Source organism: Ovis canadensis, chromosome 14 (genome assembly GCF_042477335.2).
Source record: "Ovis canadensis isolate MfBH-ARS-UI-01 breed Bighorn chromosome 14, ARS-UI_OviCan_v2, whole genome shotgun sequence".
Taxonomy (NCBI): Eukaryota; Metazoa; Chordata; class Mammalia; order Artiodactyla; family Bovidae; genus Ovis; species Ovis canadensis.
In genome coordinates this window covers 52,968,407-52,993,772 of record NC_091258.1, presented here as the reverse complement: position 1 = coordinate 52,993,772, position 25,366 = coordinate 52,968,407, and the positions used below count along the sequence as shown (strand labels likewise).

General features: G+C 39.1%; 1 protein-coding gene across 1 annotated transcript in view; it reads right to left on the bottom strand.

Moving 5' to 3' along the window:
• Positions 1-25,366, bottom strand: part of HYDIN (HYDIN axonemal central pair apparatus protein) — a 347,975-nt gene that overhangs the window by 310,714 nt on the left and 11,895 nt on the right. Inside the window, 2 exon segments of the mRNA XM_069548980.1 lie at positions 2,472-2,597; positions 3,617-3,774. Coding sequence (XP_069405081.1) covers positions 2,472-2,597; positions 3,617-3,751 — 261 coding nt within the window. The 5' untranslated portion in view covers positions 3,752-3,774.

The window sequence follows — 25,366 nt, the reverse complement described above, 5'->3', positions numbered from 1 at the left end:
ATGGGAATGAACAAAGTTTAAAATGGATTAGAGAGGAAATACAAGGTGAAGAAGGGCAAAGAAGATATAGCATCTTCACTACTGATATTTCTAAAGGAAAAAAAATGGCATGAATATTTGATAATCCAAGAAAAGCTTTCTAGCAAAAAATAACATATATAATATTTTAGGAAAAATTTAGTCACATCCTAATAATATTGTGCATGCTGCATGCATGCTAAGTTTGATTCTGTGCGACCCAATGGACCGTAGGCGACGAGGTTCCTCTGTCCTTGGGATTTCCCAGACAAGAACACTGGAGTGAGTTGTCATCTCCTCCTCCAGTGGATCTTCCTGACCCAGGGATTGAAACCACATCTCTTACATCTCCTGCACTGGCAGGCAGGTTCTTTACCACCAGCGCCACATGGGAAGCCTCCCTAATAAAATCACTGGATATCAAACAAGAATAAACAATCTTTGGGCACACAAGTTAATATTATAGCTCAGCTAGTAAAGAATCCACCTGCAATGCAGGAGACCCCGGTTCGATTCCTGGGTCAGGAAGATCCACTGGAGAGGGGATAGGCTACCCACTCCAGTATTCTTGGGCTTCACTTGTGGCTCAGCTGGTAAAGAATCCATCCCCAATGCGGGAGACCTGGGTTCGATCCCTGGGTTGGGAAGATCCCCTGCAGAAGGGAAAGGCTACCCACTCTAGTATTCTGGCCTAGAGAATTCCATGGACTAGGTCTATGGGGTTGCAAAGAGTCAGACACGACTGAGCAACTTTCACTTTCACTGTTTCCTCATATCATCATTTAAAACCAGAAGGTAGTGAAGAAAATGCCTGCAAAGCTCTTATAGGGAAAACATGTGGCCCAAGAACTGTACATTCAACAAGTCTACAGTTCACCGCTAGAGGCAATAAGCAAATATTGTCAAACATATAAAATAAAGGACATACAGTTCCCATAATCTCTTCTTGAGGAAATGAGAAGGGTATGACTCTCATTTAAATAAGAAACAAATGAAACTCAGGAAAATAAAGTAAAAAAAAATAACTGACCAAGTTAACAGAAGATGAAAGAAGATGAGATGTGGTACACTAAGAGCCTCGATCAAAATACATTAAAACACATACACAAGCAGTAACACACACAGCAATACACACAGGCTGGTTTTAGTTATGCTCTAGGAATGAAGCAGATAGCCCTTAATAATGATAAACTAGCTTTGGAAGAAGCTGTGTCCCCTGCCTTGAAGTTAGAGGGTGGCTATGGAGAAGGAAATGGCAACCCATTCCAGTGTTCTTGCCTGGAGAATCCCAGGGACGGGGGAGCCTGGCGGGCTGCCGTCTATGGGGTCGCACAGTCGGACGCGACTGACAGGACTTAGCAGCAGCAGCAGCATCGGAAAAAGAAGAAGCAATGAATAACTAAAGCTGGCAGGGCTCAGAAAAAGAGGAAATTGTACGCATATCTTAGACAGGAGAAGCAATGGCATGCCAAGGAGAGCAAAACAGCCTGAGGCAATCACTCCTCTTGAGGGAAATTACTCTGAAAACCCCTCAGGAATAGCTAGGAACCCTTTGAGAGGGAGCTAGTCTCCAGGAGTTCAACTAAGGGAGGCTCATACCATAATTTGTACATAAAAACTGAAGCATATAATTCAAGAAATTAATTTAAAAATAGGAAATAAGTCCCACGCTAAAAACATGTTCCTAAAGCCTGGAATATATGGTTTACATTCAAAACAGAAACATCAAAATAGCTATTCTTTACAGACTAAAAGGATGTATTTGTTATTGGAAATGAGCCAGAACAGACAAAAATGCCTGTTTTAATAAACAATTCCTCCTTTTTCCTTTCTAGTAATGACAGCTCAGTTAAGCAGGGACTTCTTTTTCTAGAAAGATAACCTAACTGGGCTTAACTAATATAATTCTCAGGATATTACTCTTACTCTGTAAACCATAGTGTTCAGAAGTAGCTAAGGAAGAAATGTAACTAATCAAAAGTTACTTATACTCTGCAATTCTTGGTATCAAATTATAGATACCAACATCAACAGAGGTAGAAAAAGAATATATAAAACAAATCCGATAAGAAATTGCTAAGTCGCTTCAGTCGTGTCCGACTCTGTGCGACCCCATAGATGGCAGCCCACCAGGCTCCCCCAACCCTGGGATTCTCCAGGCAAGAACACTGGAGTGGGTTGCCATTTCCTTCTCCAATGCATGAAAGTGAAAAGTGAAAGGGAAGTCGCTCAGTCTTGTCCAACTCTCAGCGACCCCATGGACTGCAGCCCACCAGGCTCCTCCATCCATGGGATTTTCCAGGCAAGAGTACTGGAGTGGGGTGCCATTGCCTTCTCCGAATAAGGGATTAGTTAGCCCTCAACCAATAAGTGCTGCTTAGTTCTTACTGTTTTAGAACAGTCACATTATTCCAGGATCTACCTGATACACAAATACAACAGAAAGCAGCTACCTTTTGGTGTGTTGTTTCCCTCATATCTAAAAGTTCAATGATCTGCGGTCGGCACATCACACGGGTGTTGGCCAGTCTCTGCTCTGTGGTGAGGGACATTTCCTTCAGGAACTCCGAGGGTGTCAGCTAGAATTGAAAACAACAGGAGCTGAAGATTCATAAGTGGTAATACTGAAAAAGTGTTTTCGTAAGTGCCAGTAATGAATAATTTGTGTTTATAGCTTTCAGGATAATTGTGGAATGCCACTAAGTTCCCTTATAAAACATTTAAAATAACTAAATAATACAAATAAGAGAAGGACCCATGCACTTCTGAGCTTTTTGCACAATAATTTGAAATGACATATGGTTGCCGTTTCCTTATGATTTTAAAGGAATCTCACAAAAGAAGATGGGGTTGGGGAGAGGAAGGGCAAGAAACTGCACAGGAGCATGTCCAGTGAGCTTAACATTTATGCTCAGAAGAGCATAAAACTCTAGGTTTCTAAAATCACTTAAGGGCTTCAGAGCTAAAGAGTCTGAGACATTTCTATTTCTCAACTGAAGTTACAACATGCAAGCAAAGCTTTTGGGTGTTTATCATGTTATACCTGGTTAAAGAGCAGTCTTAGAAAATGTAAAGGATCTGGGAAGTGTGACTGTGCTGCTTAGGAATGAGTTTGAACTTTTTAGAAATCCTAAGAGCACATTCATATCTTGTTTCCAAAGAGCTTTCAGCTGATCATCAGATACAATAGCCAGTCAGTCACATCCACTTACCCAAATAAGAACATAAAATGCTTTAACACTTTCTAATCTTATGAGAAAAAATGTTACTTATCATTTAAATAACCCAGCAAGGGCTTACCCAAGACCAACTACTATTCATTGCTTTGTCTGTATAGTCTTACTTCAACTGATTAATGTAAGCAATTTAAGCCTCTACTTTGATGTATGTAATTTCAAAACCTTCCCAGGCTTTAAAAGGTATCTATGCTCTGTAGCAAGCTACCATGTTAACTAAACTGAGAATATCTGATATTCTGTTCGATATTCTGAGAATGCCAGGCAGCCATTGTCATTCTCCAGAGGAGAAAGCTATTTTTCTGAGAGATACTTCTCCTCTCAGAGGAGATACTTTACTCTGAAATTCTCTGATACATTACCATTCGATTTACTTCATCTTCTGCAACCACCTTTGGACTCAGGGGTGGTAAAATCTTGCTTTGGAATCCTTTAAGTGTTCTGACTAACCCCATATGAACAGCCCCCATGGACTCCTCAATACTTCTACTTGTCATTTTTAGCTATTTCCTCTGTTTACCTAAGAAGGAAAAACAAAAAGTTTTAGAACAAATGCAGTTAATTTCTGGATATAGGTCACATTTTTTGAAGCTTTCTCAAATAGAAGAAGGTTTAGAAAATACTGATCTTTAAAAATATATCCAGTACTTGGAACCAATGCCTTAACTGTAGGAGTCTATTCCATGAGCCAGTCTAGCGTTAGCCTTATCCCAAACTCTGGGACCCCTTTTAGACAAAGCAAGTGATTCTGGACTAAGCCCAGGGAAGACATGAAAACGCAAGCAGCTCTTACATTTTGGTACTTTTATCTTCCCCAGATAAACAAAAACTGCTCAATAAATATACTTCATAGTTTGCGACTTTATCTGCTTATTTGACAATTCTCTCTCATGATACCCTTCAAACAGAATAAATATAAGGCTTCAGGCCTTCGCAGCTGGCAGAGAATTGAAAAAGGCAGCATGAGACGATATGGGGAAGAAGTTTCTGAAAATGTTCTGAAGTTTATAGTAATAAATAAGGCATTAATCAGCCACCCAATACCTCCAAATCAAAGAAATATGACATTTCCCCATTCCATATATTTCCTTATACTTCTACCAGGGCATTTGCAACTTTGGGAATCCATTTATGACTAAGTAGGGGCTTCCTTTGTGGCTCAGCTGGTAAAGAAGCTGCCTGCAATGCAGGAGACCTGGGTTCGATCTTTGGATTGGGAAGATCCCCTGGAGAAGGGAAAGGCTACCCACTCCAGCATTCTGGCCTGGAGAATTCCATGGACTGTATAGTCAGTCCACAGGATCACAAAGAGTTGGACACGACTGAGTGAATTTCACTTTCACTTATGACTAAGTAGGAATTTCTGTTTTTAGTAATAGCAGGCTAGATTCTTTAACCCCGTGGGGGAGAAATACTGGATATAACATCAAATAAAAAAGCCTTAAAATCACTAAAAGTTCAAAAGACAATAAGGCATTACCAGACCAAACTGGAAGGGAAAGTGGTGCATGAAGGAAAATAGATACGAACGAAAATGTAATAAGGTTCACTGAAATAAAGCAATAAAACACCCAAAGAAATGAATATGAAATTTTAAAATAAGAAAAATAATCAAAAAAAATGATTGAAACAGAAAACAGCCAAAAGGTTCTAACATGCTATAACTGGAGACAATGAAGAAGAAAAATAAGGTACTGGAGGAGAACTAATATTTAAAACTATAATCCAAGAAAATTTTCCATTAAAAAAAACAAGCAAAAGGGATTGGTGGTTACCCAGGAAGATTGACCCAAAATGATCAACTCTGAGTCATATCTTGGAAGAACTACTAGAGTTAAAGAATTTTTAAAATTAGCATCCAGACAAAAAGTCAAAATAATGTATGAAAGCAAGAGAACTGGATGTCGATACCCTTTGTGAAAGCAATCCATGAAATGGGCAAACAGAGGAGGAATATTTTCCAAAACCTTTAAAAAGCTTGAGCCAGAGATTTTACAAGCAACCAAGCTCTCCTTCCATCCTCACGGCTACAGAAAAGGAGTTTTGAACATGCCAAAGCCCAGGGAATATTACAAACATGTTCCCTTCCTGACGAATATACTAGAGGACGGGCTCATCCAACCAAAAGGACACAATTTTACATGAAAATTAAGAAAAGAAAGCTGAAAAATCGATCAAGATGAGTAGTAGTTGTATAAGAGGTAGGAATCAAACCATTTAATGAGATAGAATAAAGAAGAATTAAGGGATTTGTGGTAGAAAGCCCAATGATGGCAGCAATGATACCTGTTTCTAAGCATTCAGGTACTTATATAATCCTCCTCCCCTTGCGTGTGGGCTGTACTTAGGTACTGTAACAAATATAAAACAGCACAAGTGATGGATGTCACATGTGAGATCAGTTGTAAAGAGAACTGGTTCCATCTTGGGCCCTGTCTGGCTCTCTCTCAGATCCCAGTTACTACACTGTAAGGACACTGAGAAACCTACAGAGAGGCCCCTGTGGTGAGGAACCAAGGCCTGCCAGCAGTGACATGAGTGGGCTTGGCAGTGGATCTTCTAAGGCCTGCCAACAACCATGGGAATGAAGGCAGAGTTGCCAGCCCCAGTTGAGCCTTGAGATGACTGCAGTCTGGGCCAACAGCTTGACTGGGGATGCATGAGAGACCCTAAGTAGGAATCACCCAGCTAAGCATCTTCTAGATTCCTGACCTACAGAAACTGGGAAAACAAATATTGTTTTAACCTATTAATCTGGGGTAATTTGTTATACAGCAATAGATAAAAATATAGGCACTATAAAAGGGTTTACATACAAACAAAACTACTGAACATAAAGATTAATGTTCCTAAATACCAAAAGTAATTTTAGAAAAAGCAAAGATGACATACTAAATAAAGACTAACAATAAATCACATTCAATGTACATAATTATTATGAATGGGAAGTGTGATATCACCAACATGGTAGAATAGGTAGTTGCCAACTTCAGTCCCACTCACAAAAAGACCATCTATTAACAGCAATTATCCATAGACAAGACACTTTTGTGAATATCCCAGAACCGAGGGTGAGATTGAACCACTCCCTTGGATCACAGAGACTTGGAAAAACCTCAAAAACATTTTGTTAAGTAAAATGAGCCAGTCACACACACACAAAAATATACATTGTGTGAGTCCATTCACGTGAAGTGACCAGAACAGGACAATCTCTACAGAGAAAAAGTAGATTAGTCATTGCAAAGGTCTGGGAGGAATGAAGGGATAGAAGAGTGATAACTAAAAGGTATGGGATTTCTTTCTGAAATGAAAATGTTTACAACTGACCATGGTAATAATTACACATATTTGTGAATATACTAAAAACTGAATTGTATGTACACTTTAAATGGATGAATTGCATCCTGAATTGAATGTGAATTATTATATCTCAATAAAGCTGTTAAAATATATTTTAAAACATTAAAAAAAATCAACCCTTAAAAGTTGAAAAGTGAATAGAAAGAGACACATGTACCCCAATGTTCATCGCAGCACTGTTTATAGTAGCCAGGATATGGAAACAACCTAGATGTCCGTCAGCAGATGAATGGATAAGAAAGCTGTGGTACATATACACAATGCAGTATTACTCAGCCATTAAAAAGAATACATTTGAATCAGTTCTAATAAGATCGATGAAACTGGAGCCAATTATACAGAGTGAAGTAAGCCAGAAAGGAAAACACCAATACAGTATATTAACACATATATATGGAATTTAGAAAGATGGTAATGATGACCCTGTATGTGAGACAGCAAAAGAGACACAGGTGTGTAGAGCGGACTTTTGGACTCTGAGGGAGAGGGAGAGGGTGGGATGATTTGGGAGAATGGCATTGAAACATGTATACTAGCATGTAAGAAATGAATCGCTAGTCTATGTTCAATGCAGGATACAGGATGCTTGGGGCTGGTGCACGGGGATGATCCAGAGAGATGTTATGGGGAGGGAGGTGGGAGGGGGGTTCATGTTTGGGAACTCATGTGCACCCGTGGTGGATTCATGTCAATGTATGGCAAAACCAATACAGTATTGTAAAGTAAAATAAAGTAAAAATAAAAATTAAAAATAAATTAAAAAAAATAATAAAGTCATCATATAATCCTAAAAAAAAAAGTTAAAAAGTGAAACAAATAAACCTTGCTGTATATCAAGTTGGTGTCATAACTACAAAGAGAAAACAATTATTCTAAACAACCTTAAAACATGATTTTTGACTATATATCATCATTGGATAGTAGTCTTATTGTCATAATATTACTAATAATATTTTAAAAACAAGTAGCAATATCAATATTGTTAGGAATCAAGCATTTCAACATTAAAAAAATAAAGCCATATACTAACACATATATATGGAATTTAGGAAGATGGCAATGACGACCCTGTATGCAAGACAGGAAAAAAGACACAGATGTGTATAACGGACTTTTGGACTCAGAGGGAGAGGGAGAGGGTGGGATGATTTGGGAGAATGGGAATTCTAACATGTATACTATCATGTAAGAATTGAATCGCCAGTCCATGTCTGACGTAGGGTGCAGCATGCTTGGGGCTGGTGCATGGGGATGATCCAGAGAGATGTTGTGGGGAGGGAGGTGGGAGGGGGGGTCATGTTTGGGAACGCATGTAAGAATTAAAGATTTTAAAATTTAATTAATTAATTAATTAATTAATTTTTTAAAAAACCCACAGGAAAAAAAAATAAAGCCATAAAAGTTCTTATATTAAGAAATACTATAATCTTAAATTTAAATTGCAAATATGAGTTTCAGCTCATGATTATTTTCTCCTTTTAAATAACTTGCCTTACTGAAAGACCCTAGAAGCAATGAAAGCTCAGTAAGTGATGACAGTCCCAGGATGTAATGTGGTCTTTAAATACTACTTTCCACTAGAAGAAACCATACTCCTTAGAGAAATGAGTAACTCAAGGTCTGGGGCATGAAATGTATAAGATGAACTTGGGACATTCTACTATACTGAAAAACAAAAGATGTTATCAAAGGCTTACTTGAGTCTAAGGAGCCCAGAGCAACTTGAAGGAGTTTTCATTCACCAAAGACAGGACAATTTGGGAAAAACAAAAAGTGCAATGGATTCATCTTTAAAACTCTGAGTTCAAAAAAGATACTAAAAAAAAATCATGGGTCACCTTTGGAAGTTGCTAGGACACAGAACTAATTATTTTGGAAATAATAACAGGGAAGAATCAACCATTTATCCTGTCCCTTTCTGTACAAATTACACCATAAGTTATCCAAATAGTTTATGAGAGAAAATTATTCTTCATAGACAAACTCCAGCTAATAAATGCAGAAGAAATGACAGAAAAATAATCACCATTTTCAGCCTCTAATGAAACGAAGGATCATCAATGCCAGAACCATTAGGAAGAATGTTGTTAAAGAACTTTCTAATGGCTCCAACAGGCTAACAACACCTGAGCCCTCTACATCAATCTTAACACTGAAAGAGTGAAAACCAGACATATTATGTGCCTCCTGACGTGATGTAGTACACAGCACCACCTGTGTAGCACTATTAACAAAAATCTTAACCTAAATCTAATTAATCTCTAGATCTACCAGCTAGGGTACAGGAGTTCAGGAAATGGAGGAACATGTGTAAAAACATAATTAAGCTGTATCAAGAATGCAGAAAATGTGACAGGAAAATGACCCACTTCACTAAACTAGTAAATAGTGCTTGTGTGCAAACATGGGCACCTGAGAGGGGATGGAGACGACAGTTATGAATTAAGAGAATCGCTTCAACAACAATTACATACATAGATTATAAGCAAAAGGAGGGAAGAGGTATATCATGCAAATGTTGGACAAAAGAAAGAAAGAAGGGCTATAGTAATATTAGATAAAGTTGACTTCAAATCAAAGAAAATGACCAGGAACAAAAAAGGACATTACGTAATGTCAAAGGGTGAATCTACCAAAAAGACACAACAATCATAATTTTAAATGCACCAGACAACTTTTAAAATATATGAGTTGAACCAAGCTTCAAAATATATGATGCAAAAAATTAAAACAACTATACAAATCCACAATTGTAGCTGGAGACTTCAACATTCCTTTCTCAAAAATTAATGTAAGTATTAAGCAGAAAATTAACAAGATATAGGGGAACTTAACACAACCAACATGATTTAATCAATACTTATGGAACAGTCTGCCCAACAGCAGCAGAAATGTACATGCTTTTCTGTATCCAAGCAACATATACAAAGATAGATAATTTTCCAGGCCACGAAATAAAATTCAACAAAGTTAAAAGAACTGGAATCATACAGAGGGTGCTGGTTAACCACTGTGAAATCAAATTAGAAACACACAACAGAAAGATAGTGCAAAATCTCCAAATACTTAGAAACTAAACAACACATTTCTAAATAAACATAAATCAAAGAAGGAAAATTAAAAGTATGTTGAATTGAATGAAAATGAAAACACAACAGTTCAAAATTTGGAGGAGGTTGAAAGTTTTTTTTTTTCATCCTCAGGCCTTAGACTTTATTTTTTTATTATTATTATTTTTTTCTTTTTTACTTTACAATATTGTATTGGTTTTGCCATACATCAACATGAATCCACCACGGGTGTACACGTGTTCCCAATCCTGAACCCCCCTCCCACCTCCCTTCCCATACCATCCCTCTGGGTCATCCCAGTACACCAGACCCAAGCATCCTGTATCCTGCATCGAACCAGTGCAGTCACTCAGTCGTGTCCGACTCCTTGCGACCCCATGAATTGCAGCACGCCAGGCTTCCCTGTCCATCACCAATGCCCGGAGTTCACTCAGACTCACATCCATCGAGTCAGTAATGCCATCCAACCATCTCATCCTCTGTCGTCCCCTTCTCCTCCTGCCTCCAATCCCTCCCAGCATCAGGGTCTTGTCCAGTGAGTCAACTCTTCACATGAGGTGGCCAAAATATTGGAGTTTCAGCCTCAACATCACTCTTTCCAATGAACACCCAGGACTGGTCTCCTTTAAGACTGGCTGGATCTCCTTGCAGTCCAAGGGACTCTCAAGAGTCTTCCCCAGCACCACAGTTCAAAAGCATCAATTCTTCAGCACTCAGCTTTCTTCACAGTCCAACTCTCGCATCCATACATGACCACTGGAAAAACCAAAGCCTTGACTAGACAGACCTTTGTTGGCAAAGTAATATCTCTGCTTTTTAATATGCTATCTAGGTTGGTTATAACTTTCCTTCCAAGGAGTAAGCACCTTTTAATTTCATTAAATTAAAATGATGGCTGCAATCACCATCTGCAGTGATTTTGGAGCCCCCCAAAATAAAGTCTGACACTGTTTCCACTGTTTCCCCATCTATTTGCCATGAAGTGATGGGACTGGATGCCATGATCTTAGTGTTCTGAATGTTGAGCTTTAAGCCAGCTTTTTCACTCTCCTCTTTCACTTTCATCAAGAGGCTTTTTAGATTAGAAAACAGTAGAAGTCAATTATGTCATCTAAGCACCTAAATCCAGAAAAAGAAAAAGATGACCAAATAAAACAAAAGCAAACAAGAGCAAATAATAAAGATAAGAACAGAAATCAGTAAAATTAAAAACAGAAAATCAATAGAGAAAATTAATCAAAGATCTGATTCTCTGGAGAAACCAATAATACTGACAAACCTCCAGCAAAGAAAGAAGACACAAATTACCAATATTAGGAATTTAATAAAAAAGGACAAACCATATAGATATCAGAATAATAAGAAAACACTGTAAACAACTGCACACTCATAAATACGACAGCTTAGATATATTGCTTCAATTTCTCAAAGAACATACTACCACAACTTAATATGAACAGATAATCTGAATAACTCAAAGTATTATTAAAAAGAATTCATAATTTTATAACTCAAAAAAAAAGAAATATCTAGGCATAGATGGTTTCACTGGAGAATTATAGGAAACATTTCAAGAAGAATTAACACCAATACTACCAATCTTTTTCAGAAAATGGAAAAGAAGGGAACATTTTACAATTCATTTTATGAGGCCTAAGACAAAACCAAACAAAGAAAGTAATACCCAAAAAATACCTAAAAACCAGTATCTGTCATGAATATGTGAAAAAAAAAGTTTAACAAAATATTATCAAAATCTTAACAAGTTATTTAGCAATATGAAAACTAATTATATGCCATGACCAAATAGTTTAATTCCAGGAATATAAGCCTAGTTCAACACTCAAATTTCAATGTAATCCATCACATTAGCAGTCTAAAGAAGAAACATCATATGATCATATCAATTTATGTAGTAAAAGCATCTGACAAAATTCAACAACATTCATGATAAAAAAAACTCCCAGAAAACTAGGAATATAGATGAACATAATAAAGAAAATATACAAAAAACTTTACAGCTGACATCCTGTTGCTGATTAGTCACTAAGTCATATCCAACTCCTTTGCAACACTATGGGCTGTAGCATGCCAGGCTCTTCCCAGGCAAGAATACTGGAGTGGGTAGCCATTCGCTTCTCTGGGATCAAACCCCCAACTCTTGCACTGGCAGGAAGATTCTTTACCACTGAGCCACCTGGGAAGCCCAGTTGACATCATCCTGAATGGTAAAAGACTGCATGCTTTCCCCGTAAAGACTAAGAACAAGGCAAGGAGATCCACTCTAACCATGGCTATCAGACATAGTATTGGAAGTTCTAGTCAGTGCTAGAAGAAGGAAAAAAAAGAAATAAAAAACATATAGAGCAGAAAACAAGAAAAAAAACTCTCCTTAGATGCAGATGGCATAACTGTCTACATAGATATTCCCAGAGAATATACAACAAACCTCCTAGAACTAACAAGTGAGTATAAACATATAAACATCATTCATATTTCTATATACTAACAATAAAGATGTGGAAACCAAAATACGATATCATTTGTAACTGTGATTCCTTCAAAAACTAAGTGTAAGTTGAACAAAACATATACAAGATTTGTATATTAAAAATGACAAAGAGCCAATTCAAAAAATCAGAGAGTATCTAAGTAAAAGGAGATCTATGTTCATGGACTGGAAGACTCAACATGGACATGCTACTGCTAAGTCACTTCAGTCGTGTCCGACTCTGTGCGACCCCATAGACAGCAGCCCACCAGGCTCCCCCGTCTCTGGGATTCTCCAGGCAAAACACTGGAGTGGGTTGCCATTTCCTTCTCCAATGCATGAAAGTGAAAAGTGAAAGGGAAGTTGCTCAGTCATATTTGACTCTTAGCAACCCCATGGACTGCAGCCTACCAGGCTCCTTCGTTCATAGGATTTTCCAGGCGAGAGTACTGGAGTAGGGTGCCATTGCCTTCTCCCAACATGGACATACTTGGTGGAAAAGTGACATTATTCTACCTAACACACAATCCCATTAGAAAATGGACAAAGGACCAATACAATATTGTAAAGTAATTAACCACCAATTAAAATAAATAAATTTAAACAGAAAAAAAAATGGACAAAGGACATGGAGACATTTCATTGAAGATGTATCAAGCGCAAAAAGCATATGAAAGCTGTTCAACATCAGCAGACATCAGGAAAACACAAATTAATACCATGATTAAATAATACCACATACCTATCAGTCACCTGTGTATCACTACAACAACCTAGATGTGGGTGCTATTAGTCTCCCCATATCCCAGATAAGGAAACAGAGGCACAGAGGAGGTAAGTAACCTGCCCCAGTTCCCACACTAGGAAAGGGGAGAGCTACAAGGAGAAGAGTCATTCTAGTTCCAGAGTCCACACTCTCAAGGGTGACACTATTCTGCCTCTACCCTGAGATTCTATCCCCTAATATCTCACAAATTCACCTATGCCTTTTCATCCCTGCTGCCTTCCTTTGTTAATGTTACTTTCATGGCTTGTCTGGATGACTGCAACAGCTTAACTGACCTCCCTGCCTCCAGATTTGGGTCTCTACTCCCACTCCACCCCCACAGCCTAGTCACTTTATACATTGCAGCTACAGTGACTATTCTAAAGGGAAAACCAGGTAATGCCATTTCCCTGCCTAAAATCCTTTAGTCCAGAATACTCCATAAGGTTCTCAGCATGACATCCATTCCAGGAACCTGCCTTTCTTGCACTTTATGCTCAACTCACAGTTCACAAAGTCTCAGGGGCTCACACACCTCCAGAATTATACATAACACCTGGAATGCCTTTCTTCTCCCCTACACCCCTCCTCTCTCCAGTTAAATCCAACTTGTCTTTCTGGAATCAAGATGTGACCTCTTTCAGAAAGGCTTCCCTGACTATCCAGGGCAGCCACTTGTTTACTGACCTCACAGGTTCTCATGCTCCCCCTATCATAGCCATCTATTCATCTCCTTTTCTGCCCTGAGACTGTTAAGTTTCTTGAGTTCAAAGATTTTCTGTTTCTTATCACTGCGTTCCCAGAATCCAGCACAGTGCCTCATACACACGCTTATTTAATAAATACGTTTAATCAATGAAATGGCTTTCACAATCCCCAAATGTGCCAGGCTATTTCATACCTCTATACCTTTATATAGACTCATCCTTTCTTTTCACATTCATATCCCTGTCTGCCTTGTGAACTCCTATTCACCCTATAACACTTACCTCAAGGGTCCCCAGAAGTAAGGCTTTCCCTAACGCATTCAAAGAATGCCAATCGCTTTGTCCTTTGCACATGACTCTTACTGAATGTAATACATTGTACTACAACTATCTGCTCACAAGCCTCAAGAATATAAGCGCTTTCATTGTACAGACCATCTGTGACTGCCACAAAGGGGCTCAGTTAATATTTGTTGAATTGAATTTAATATTAAATCATACTCATTAAAAGAGAATTTTTACTAGGCCAAAACATTTCACAGAGGAACAATTTCCCTCTTTTTCCTTAATTTAAACATCAACTTCCAGCTCCTTCCAGGGTTTCGACCTAACAGTCTAGTTGCATGCTCAGTATGCATGACACAGTATCTTCTTTGAGAGAAAACAGAAAAAAATGCATTCTCATCCAGCTTAGGAAATAGAACTTGGCTTGGAGTCTCTGAGGAGGATGCAAAGATGGTAGCAAGGGTTGCAGTCATCTGAAGGCTTGACTAGGGCTGGAAAATCCACTTTCAAGGTGGCTCACTCAACACGGCTAGCATGTTGCTCCTGGCTGTTGGTTTCAGTCCCTTCCCTCATGGGCCTCTCAGCAGGGATGATTAAGTGTCCTCATGGCATGATGACTGACTGCTTCCACAGAGAGTAGTCCCAGAGACAATGGGAGAAGCTGCACTGTGTCCTCTGTGGCCCAGAAGTCACATACTCTCATTTAGGCAAGATCTATTAGTCACACAGATCAGCCCTATTCCATATGAGAGAGGCCACACAGGGACACAATTACCAGGAAGTAAGGGTCACTGGGAGCCTTCTTGGAAGCCATCTTCCACATCTATCTCATATGTTTATTCAGTTCAGTTCAGTCGCTCAGTCATGTCCGACTCTTTGCGACCCCATGAATTGCAGCACGCCAGGCCTCCCTGTCCATCACCGACTCCCGCAGAGGATTAAATGACATAATAACTGTATGTCACTGTGTACAGTACTTGGCATATAATTGTTCTTAATGTTATTAGCAGAAAGTTTGGTTTAAAAAAATAGAAAAGATGGAAATTCCATTTAATTAAACATTGCTTGCTAAAAATAAGTAAGAGCATCTTATGAAACTGCTCACATGTCTTCAAGTTCTGCTACTGCTAAAGTGAGGACAGGGGCCATTACATACTCTGGGATGCTGATAAACATTTCTTTACCCCCAAAGTACCATTTTAACAGGAAAATATCAAAGAAAAAAAATGCAGAAAATGCTCAAGTAAATGCAACATGACTTGTTTCCAGTGAGGGGTTCTCTAGGCACTTGGAGTAAAAGGATTAATTTTCATATTTTAATCCTACTGCTTCTTCTGGTTTTCTTATGTTTCTAAAGCTGCTATGCTTCTTGGTTTCTTATGTGTCAGATCTCTTTTAAATTGGATTTCTGCAGTTTCATAGGTTTCACATTGGGCTTTGCTCTTTTCCCCTGAAATACGTCCTGAAAACAATCTGTCTCTGCAGGATGTGTGGCTTATAGCCTAGGCAGATAAAAGAGAGACAAATTTCAGAAAGAATCCTCTTATTGGACCGGGCTGAAGAAAAGAAAAATAGAGATGTATTTTGTATTTTGTTCTGGTCACGGATTCCAACATGCATGTCTGTTTGTGTGTGTGGTGTGCAGGGGCAGGAGGGGTGTTCCCCACAACAGCAAGTAATTTATCTACATAGAGATGGCATCAAATCCCACAGGTTAAGTCTTAGTCCTATAGACTGCTCCCACACTTCAGACACTAGTCGCAAGCCCAGCGTGTGTGCTTCTGACCCACTGACTGTAAATCAGAAGTTTCCACAACCCCAGCCTCAGGTTCAATTAGTTTGCTACAGTGGCCCTTAGAACTCAGAGAAACATTTTACTTTATAGATCACTGGTTTATTACAAAAGGATAGTCCCTGGGTTGCTGTTGCCCTTGGACATGGCCTGATAACTTCACTATTTGTTAACCTTCTAGTGAATTGAAGCAGGCCTTTGTTTATAATCTGTCCACTTTTTCCAGTCACCCTCAGCAGGCGGGTGGGCCTGTATTACCTAGTCTACCATTCTTAGAAGCAGAAATCCTCATTCACTAAGTGTAGATGGTACAAGGGGAGAAATCCTAACCCACACCTAAAGAATTTTCCAATACTCCAACTTTTTTGAAACTTTGAAGATAAAATATAAAATAAGCACAATACAAATAGCACCCAGGACAAGAAGACGTCTACTTAGAGGCGTGATGTCTGAAATTACCTGGATATCGCATTCATGCCACTTATCCAAGATATACAGAGCTGATATCCTGACATCTTGATTGTCTCATTTCAGGTAAAAGTTGAGATACAATTACCGTTAGCTAACACTGAATAGCTACTTGCAGAATTTAAGTGCCCGAAAGTAAACATTTTTAATTTGTCTATCAAGCAGCCAAAGGCATGTTTTTCTAGCTCCTTCTCACCTTAAGAACCCCCAAAAGCAAAAATTTTTGAACAGGTATATTAAAATTGAGACTCTCTGAGCTTTGTTGTTATTCAGTCGCTCAGTTGTGTCCAACTCTTTGAGACCCCATGGACTGCAGCATGCCAGGCTTCCCTGTCCATCAACTCCTGGAGCTTGCTCAAACTCATGTCTCTTGAATCGGTGATGATCTCGTCCTCTGTCATCCCCTTCTCTTCTTTGCCTTCAATCCTTCCCAGCATCAGGGTCTTTTCTAATGAGTTGGCTCTTAGCATCAGGTGGCCAAAGTATTGGAGCTTCAGCATCAGTCCTTCCAATGAACATTCAGGACTGATTTCCTTTAGGGTTGACTGGTTGGATCTCCTTGCAGTCCAAGGGACTCTCAAGAGTCTTTTCCAACACCACAGTTCAAAAGCATCAATTCTTCAGCACTCAGTCCTCTTTATGGTCCAACTCTCACATCCGTACATGACTACTGGAAAAACCACACCTTTGACTAGACGGGCCTTTGTCTTTCAAAAAGAGTCTTGATCCATGTATGGATCTGGATTATGAGACTCACTTATCACAGACACCCTCAGATGACACGGTGAAATGCACTGTTCTCATCTCTGGAATATCCAGCCTCTTCTACCAAGTCCATTAGCCCTACTGGTACACTCTCTCCCCATTTTGACTAGGTTCTCAGGCTTCTCCATTTCCCCTGACCCAACTATAGGGTTACTTGGGGATGAAAACTTCTGAAACTGTCTCCTCCCATTCTATACCCTTTCCCCTGCTTAGACTCATCCTACAGGTCTCAGTTGAAACATCACTGCCTCTAGAAAGCCTTCCCTGACCACCCTGAAGGGCCCGTGTTGTATGTTCCCAGAGTCATTGCACTTCTCATATAATGAATAAACTGCCTGTGTAACTAGATTTTTACATCTGTCTTCACCAGAGGGCAAGTTCCCTGAGTTCAGACACCTCAACTATTGTGCTCACCACTAGTATATATGCCTAATATATTAACAGTGCCAGGCATGGAATCAATAAATATTCATTTAATGATTAATGGGCAGTTGAATCATTTATTGTTTTCTTTCTCAATGATCAGTCCAGTTCAGTTCAGTCATATAGTCGTGTCCAGCTCTTTGCAACCCCATGGACTGCAGCACACCAGGCTTCCCTATCCATCACCAGCTCCTGGAGCTTACTCAAACTGATGTTCATCGAGTCGATGATGCCATCCAACCATCTCATCCTCTGTCGACCCCTTCTCCTCCTGCCTTCAATCTTTCCCAGCATCAGGGTCTTTTCAAATGAGTCAGTTCTTCACATCAGATGGCCAAAGAATTGGAGTTTCAGCTTCGGCATCAGTCCTTCCAATGAATATTCACGATTGATTTCCTTTGGGATGGACTAGTTGGATCTCCTCGCAGTCCAAGGGGCTCTCAAGCATCTTCTCCAGCACTATAGTTCAAAACCATCAATTCCTCAGCGCTCAGCTTTCTTTATAGTCCAACTCTCACATCCATAGATGACTACTGGAAAAACCATAGCTTTGACTAGATGGACCTTTGTTGGCAAAGTACTGTCTCTGCTTTTGAATATGCTGTCTAGGTTGGTCATAACTTTTCTTCCAAGGAGCAAGCGTCTTTTAATTTCATGGCTGCAGTCACCATCTGCAGTGATTTTGGAGACCAAAAATATAAAGTCTGTCATGCACAGATGTGTATAGCAGACTTTTGGACTCAGAGGGAGAGGGAGAGGGTGGGATGCTTTGGGAGAATGGCATTGAAATATGTATACTATCATGTAAGAATCGAATCACCAGTCTATGTCCGATGCAGGATACAGCATGCTTGGGGCTGGTGCACGGTGATGACCCAGAGGGATGTTGTGGGGAGGGAGGTGGGAGGGGGGTTCATGTTTGGGATTGCATGTACACCCGTGGTGGATTCATGTCAATGTATGGCAAAACCAATACAGTATTGTAAAGTAAAATAAAGTAAAAATAAAAATAAAGTCTGTCATGGTTTCCATTGTTTCCCCATCTATTTGCAATGAGTGATGGGACCAGATGTCATGATCTTAGTTTTCTGAATGTTGAGCTTTAAGCCAACTTTTACACTCTCCTCTTTCACTTTCATCAAGAGGCTCTTTAGTTCTTCTTCACTTTCTGCCATAAGGGTGGTGTCATATGCATATCTGAGGTTATTCATATTTCTCCTGGCAATCTTGATTCCAGCTTGTGCTTCATCCAGCCCAGCATTTCTCATGATGTACCCTTCATATAAGTTAAACAAGCAGGGTGATAACATATGTACTCCTTTCCTATTTGGAACCAGTCTGTTGTTCCATGTCCAGTTCTAACTGCTGCTTCCTGACCTGCATACAGATGTCTCAAGAGGCAGGTCAGGTGGTCTGGTATTCCCATGCTTCAAGAATTTTCCACAGTTTATTGTGATCCACACAGTCAAAAGCTTTTGGCATAGTCAGTAAAGCAAAAGCAGATGTTTTTCTGGAATTCTTTTGCTTTTTCAATGATCCAACAGATGTTGGCAATTTGGTCTCTGGTTCCTCTGCCTTTTCTAAATCCAGCTTGAACATCTGGAAGTTCACAGTTCATGTGCTATTGAAGCCTAGCTTGGAGAATTTTGAGCATTATTTTACTAGTGTGTGAGGTGAGTGCAACTGTGTGGTAGTTTGAGCATTCTTTGGCATTGTCTTTCTTTGGGATTGGAATGAAGACCAACACTTTCCCGGCCTATGGCCTCTGCTGAGTTTTCCAAATTTGCTGGCATATTGAGTGCAGCACTTTCACAGCATCATATTTTAGGATTTGAAATTGCTCAGTTGGAATTCCTAGCTTTGTTCATAGTGATGCTTCCTAAGGCCCACTTGACTTTGCATCCCAGGATGTCTGGCTCTAGGTGAGTGATCACACCATCATGATTATCTGAGTCATAAAGATCTTTTTTGTACAGTTCTTCTGTGTATTCTTGCCACCTCTTCTTAATATCTTCTGCTTCTGTTAGGTCCATACCATTTCTGTCCTTTATTGTGCCCATCTCTGCATGAAATGTTCCCTTGGTATCTCTAATTTTCTTGAAGAGATCTCTAGTCTTTCCCACTCTATTGTTTTCCTCTATTTCTTAGCACTGATCACTGAGGAAAGCTTTCTTATCTCTCTTTGCTATTCTTTGGAACTCTGCATTCAATTGGGTATATCTTTCCTTTTCCTCCTGGCCTTTCACTTCTCTTCTTTTCATAGCTTTTTGTAAGCCCTCCTCAGACAACCTTTTTGCCTTTTTTGCATTTCCTTTTCTTGGGGATGGTCTTGATCCCTGCCTCCTGTACAACGTCACGAACCTCTGTCCACAGTTCTTCAGGCACTCTGTCTATCAGGCCTAATCCCTTGAATCTATTTGTCACTTCCTCTGTATAGTCATAAGGGATTTTATTTAGGTCATACCTGAATGGTCTAGTGGTTTTCCCTACTGTCTTCAGTTAATTAATGTAATGTATTACTATAGCATAAATAACTTGAGAGTTATGGTTCCAGACCATAACATGTAAAAGCAGTTTTTGACAGACCTGTTCATTTTGTCAAATATACTAATTTAAACATGGCAGACAAGCCATTTTCAATCCATGTTTGCTTTACTAAAATAAAATAACTGCTAATTTATATGCCGTTGATTCTGTTACCACCAGAGTCTAAAAACCAGTAGGCTCACAAAAGCACATTGAGAATGCCTTTGGTTTCACGAAACACATGATGAATGTTCATTTGGAGAATTTGCTTCAATCCACATACAAATGCACATCGCTCAAAAGTAATCTATTTTATACGCTTACAAATGCTAGGCAATCATATTATTTTCATTGCAGAAAATTCATAAACAGATGCATATTTATTTATGAATTTGTTGCAGCGAAGAAGAGATTTTGAAATTATCATTTACTGATAACTAAAACCCCTTTTTGGATCTAACCATTACATCAATGAAGACTTATTTTGATAATAACAGATGAAATGGCACTCCTGCTGGTTTAGCAAAAATAAAAAATAATTTAAAAATAAGCTACAGTCTATGATCTCTTAATGACTTCTTTGTGAAAGAAATCTAGCTAAGCAAAGGAAAATCTTGGGTGTATTAATTTCTTTTCCTAACCAAAAAAAAAAATCCCTAATTCAAGCGTTCTCTCCTCCAGTGTGCTGTATCAATTCCTCTATAGAATTTTTCTAACATGAGAAAATATCTTCTCATATGACACGACAACGGGTTTAGTGGATCATTTTCTCAAACCTGCTTATGTTACTTAGATTCAAGAATGCATACTCAGTAAGGAATACTTTTAAACAGTATTTAATGCTTTTTAACAATCTATTTTTGTAAAGGATTTGAGTTGTCCAGTATTAATTTCCCCCTCCCATTCTTGTTCCTTCTATAAGAACCCACTGCCCTGTCCAGAGGCAGAGGCAGACCTGGCCACTCATGGTAACCTGTTCTCCTATGCTCTGACTATTCCTGAGTGTGAGCAATGTGACCCTAATAATGTCAACTGGAATCTTCTCTTGAGTGATAGTTGAACACTGGGAAAGGGAAGTTCTTTCTTTGGACCTTCTGGGCTGAAAATAAATTTAAAGATATCAGCAGGCATCTTCTCCACTACGTGGAGAAAGTTTTCTGCAGGTCAATGCCATGTAGATAAAAGCTGAAATGTCAGCAGGATGGATGGATGACAGGCGGGAACAAAGATGAATATAAGTGAATCACAATCATATTGAAAGCAGTTCTAAACTTTGAGGCCCTGATGTCTACAGCTCATCTTTTGATCTTACGAGCCATCCTGGTGTCTTAGTGTCCCAACTACACAAACTAATAAATTTCTTGTTTGAGCAGTACTGAAACGTGAAGTGAGATTCTGTCACTTGAAATCTGACACTCTCTAGTGATAGCTGTTATATTTTTAGGACTTTTACATTTACCTGAAAATTACTCCTGACAATTAGAAGGATGATTTTATAAATAACTACTATGCAAAGGCATGGGTTTTATTTCCAAAACCAGTAGAAAATGCCTCATTTCTATTAGGTTAAGAGAGAGTAAGTTTATACATTTTATATATTTACATATACTATATAGATTAATTCATTTGTACCATCAGATGTACTCTCCAGGATGCCTAGAAATCTGGAAATCATGAAAAATCATCAGATATGGGATTATAAAACCCAGGATAGGAATTCTATATATAAATTATTCTGCTCTTACCAAGCCCATATTTGAATATGACTGGCATGTAACAAGGTCTCTGCAGAAGCTCACATGGATCCAAATATTCTGGTCATCCAGAATGTGTGAGTCCAGAAGAAAGAACAAAAATTATTTCATTTTCACACTTTGAAGGATGAAAGTCTATAGAGGGCTACACAGAAAAATCCTTTACAGAAAATTGATACATTTTACATCATTTTCTCCAAGTACTAACAACCTAGAGTTATTTGCAACGTTATTTAAAAGTGATCTTATCTGTTAATCAAATTCTCTGACAAAAATAATGCCTGGGAATCAGATTTCCTTCACAGAGTCTCCTTAATGAAAGCCAGCCATTCACATAAGAGCAAATCTGGATTTCCTCAGTGACCCTTCCATGGTTTCAACAAACATGAGTGAAGAAAGGGACCAATGCTTTCATCAATCTCCACTGGCCATTAAGGATGTGGTGAACCCCAGAAGCAAGTGAACAGCAAGCCTGCCTGACTCTGCTCAAGAGTGCTTTCCACACTGAGCACTGTCTCATACATCCTCACAAGCAGCTACTTGTTAAACGCTGCATGTCCACCTTTTATTAAAATGTCAAATGGAATTCTTTTAATTCATATTGGATGGCTGTCTTAAGAGAATTCAGTAATGAAAACCAATGACAGAGATTGGTTACAAACTAAAACACTATACTTAAGCTGTCTAGCGTACTACAGGGCCATTTTTCTTCTTTCAGTTATCACAGTGTTATATATTGACTAGAAAATTCTGAGTGTGGTGCTTTCAAAGGGCTTGGCCAGATCGATTCCCATAAACAGTATGAAAAATATCTGTATCCAGCCTATATCTCTAATAAGAACAACTATAAACTTTCTTCTAAAACTAAATAGGACCTCCATTTCCAGTAACGGCAGTTAACAGGTGAGCCAACAAGTCCTATGAACACAACTAAAAATGCCTTCTCCAGGGGATCTTCCTGACCCAAGAATCAAACCCAGGTCTCCTGCACTGCAGGCAGATTGTTCACCGACTGAGCTATGAGGGAATCTTTAAAAAAAAAAAAATTCAATCTCCTTTAAAGTATTAAAGAGTTTTCAATATAGTCAACAATTTCCGGACCAAAATCTGAAGGAAATCAAACACCAGAGAAGTGAGCAAAGCATTAGAACTCATACCAACTTTTGCCCTAGGGCATTTGCTAATCCAGATAAATTTGGGCTTTGGTTTTATTGATCTTGCTGGGCAATAACATATGAAACAATGATCATACTCCACTCAAGATGGGAAGTATAATGAGAGATCTTTTTCACCTTAGCTTGGGGCCCACAATGAAAACTGACGACTCCATCACCACCCCCAGAAAGCCACAATAAAATCTACCATGGTGCTAAAAAGAAAAAGAGAATAAAAAGAAAAACAAGGGGGAAAAATATCCATAAAGGTGGGGTCACTGCTGACTCAAATTTGCAGTCCAGGTCATATCACTTAAGTTGTTCACAGAACGTCAAGTCATGTGCTAGGTTCAGGGTTGTCCCAAACTAACAAATCCTGAGGTGCCTGGCAGAAGCAAATACAAATCTCCTATGGAGGAAGGCACCATCCTATCAGACACTAAAAAACTAAAATCCCTACAAATAATATTTCAAGGACAATGAAGAAAAAAAAACAAGACCTCACATAGGAAAACAAGACACCATGAGCAAAATTAACAGAAACTACAGACGGTAGAAGATAGAAACAAAATATAGAAGGTAACAGAAGCAGAAGATATTAAGAAGAGGTGGCAAGAATACACAGAAGAACCATACAAAACTGATATTCACAACCCAGATAATCACAATGGTGTGATCACTCACCTAGAGCCAGACATCCTGGGATGCAAAGTCAAGCGGGCCTTAGGAAGCATCACTATGAACAAAACTAATGGAGGTGATGGAATTCCAACTGAGAGATTTCAAATCCTAAAATATGATGCTGTGAAAGTGCTGCACTCAATATGCCAGCAAATTTGGAAAACTCAGCAGTGGCCATAGGCCGGGAAAGTGTTGGTCTTCATTCCAATCCCAAAGAAAGACAATGCCAAAGAATGCTCAAACTACCACACAGTTGCACTCATCTCACATACTAGTAAAGTAATGCTCAAAATTCTCCAAGCCAGGCTTCAACAGCACATGAACTGTGAACTTCCAGATGTTCAAGCTGGATTTAGAAAAGGCAGAGGAACCAGAGACCAAATTGCCAACATCTGTTGGATCATTGAAAAGGCAAGAGAGTTCCAGAAAAACACCTATTTTTGCTTTATTGACTATGCCAAAGCCTTTGACTGTGTGGATCACTACAAACTGTGGAAAATTCTTAAAGCATGGGAATACCAGACCACCTGACCTGCCTCTTGAGACATCTGTATGCAGGTCAGGAAGCAGCAGTTAGAACTGGACATGGAACAACAGACTGGTTCCAAATTAGTAAAGGAGTACATCAAGGCTGTATATTGTCACCCTGCTTGTTTAACTTATATGCAGAGAACATCATGAGAAATGTTGGGCTAGATGAAGCACAAGCTGGAATCAAGATTACCAGGAGAAATATCAATAACCTCAGATATGCATATGACACCACCCTTATGGCAGAAAGTGAAGAAGAACTAAAGAGGCTCTTGATGAAAGTGAAAGAGAGGGGAAAAGTTGGCTTAAAGCTCAACATTCAGAAAACTAAGATCATGGCATCTAGTCCCATCACTTCATGGCAAACAGATGGGGAAACAGTGGAAATAGTGACAGACTTTATATTTTGGGGCTCCAAAATCACTGCAGATGGTGACTGCAGCCATGAATTTAAAAGGTGCTTGCTCCTTGGAGGAAAAGTTATGACCAACCTAGACAGCATATTGAAGAGCAGAGACATTACTTTGCCAACAAAGGTCCATCTAGTCAAAGCTATGGTTTTTCCAGTAGTCATCTATGGATGTGAGAGTTGGACTATAAAGAAAGCTGAGCACCAAAGAATTGATGCTTTTGAACTGTGGTGTTGGAGAAGACTCTTGAGAGTCCCTTGGACTGCAAGGAGATCCAACCAGTCCATCCTAAAGGAAATCAGTCCTAAATATTCACTGGAAGGACTGATTCTGAAACTCCAGTACTTCGGCCACATGATGTGAACTGACTCATTTGAAAAGACCCTGATGCTGGGAAAGATTGAAGGAGGGAAGAGAAGGGGACAACAGAGGATGAGATGGTTGGATGGCATCATCAACTCAATGAACATGATTTTGAGTAAACTCCCGGAGCTGGTGATGGACAGGGAGGCCTGGCGTGCTGCAGTCCATGGGGTTGCAAAGAGTTAGACACAACTGAGCAACTGAACTGAACTGAACTGAACAGACAATAGATCATCAAAGACTTCATAGAGGGTACTTAATGGATACAGACTATGAAATAACTATATTACTGGGTCTGAAGTACTAACAGATAAGCCTGAAGATCTCTTTAGGACATAGCAATCTATAACCAAAATGATACAACAATTCTGTGAAAACAAATGGACTCTTCAAACATGTTAATATTCTAAATAGCAAAAACCAACATCGTCCCCCTGCCCACCTCCAATACATCAGGGGAACTATTCTACACTAAGGAGACTAAAAACCTTAAAAACTCAATGAAGCACAAGACCTTTGACTGAATCCTGAATTTAATTTAAAAAGAAAAAGGAAACACTAT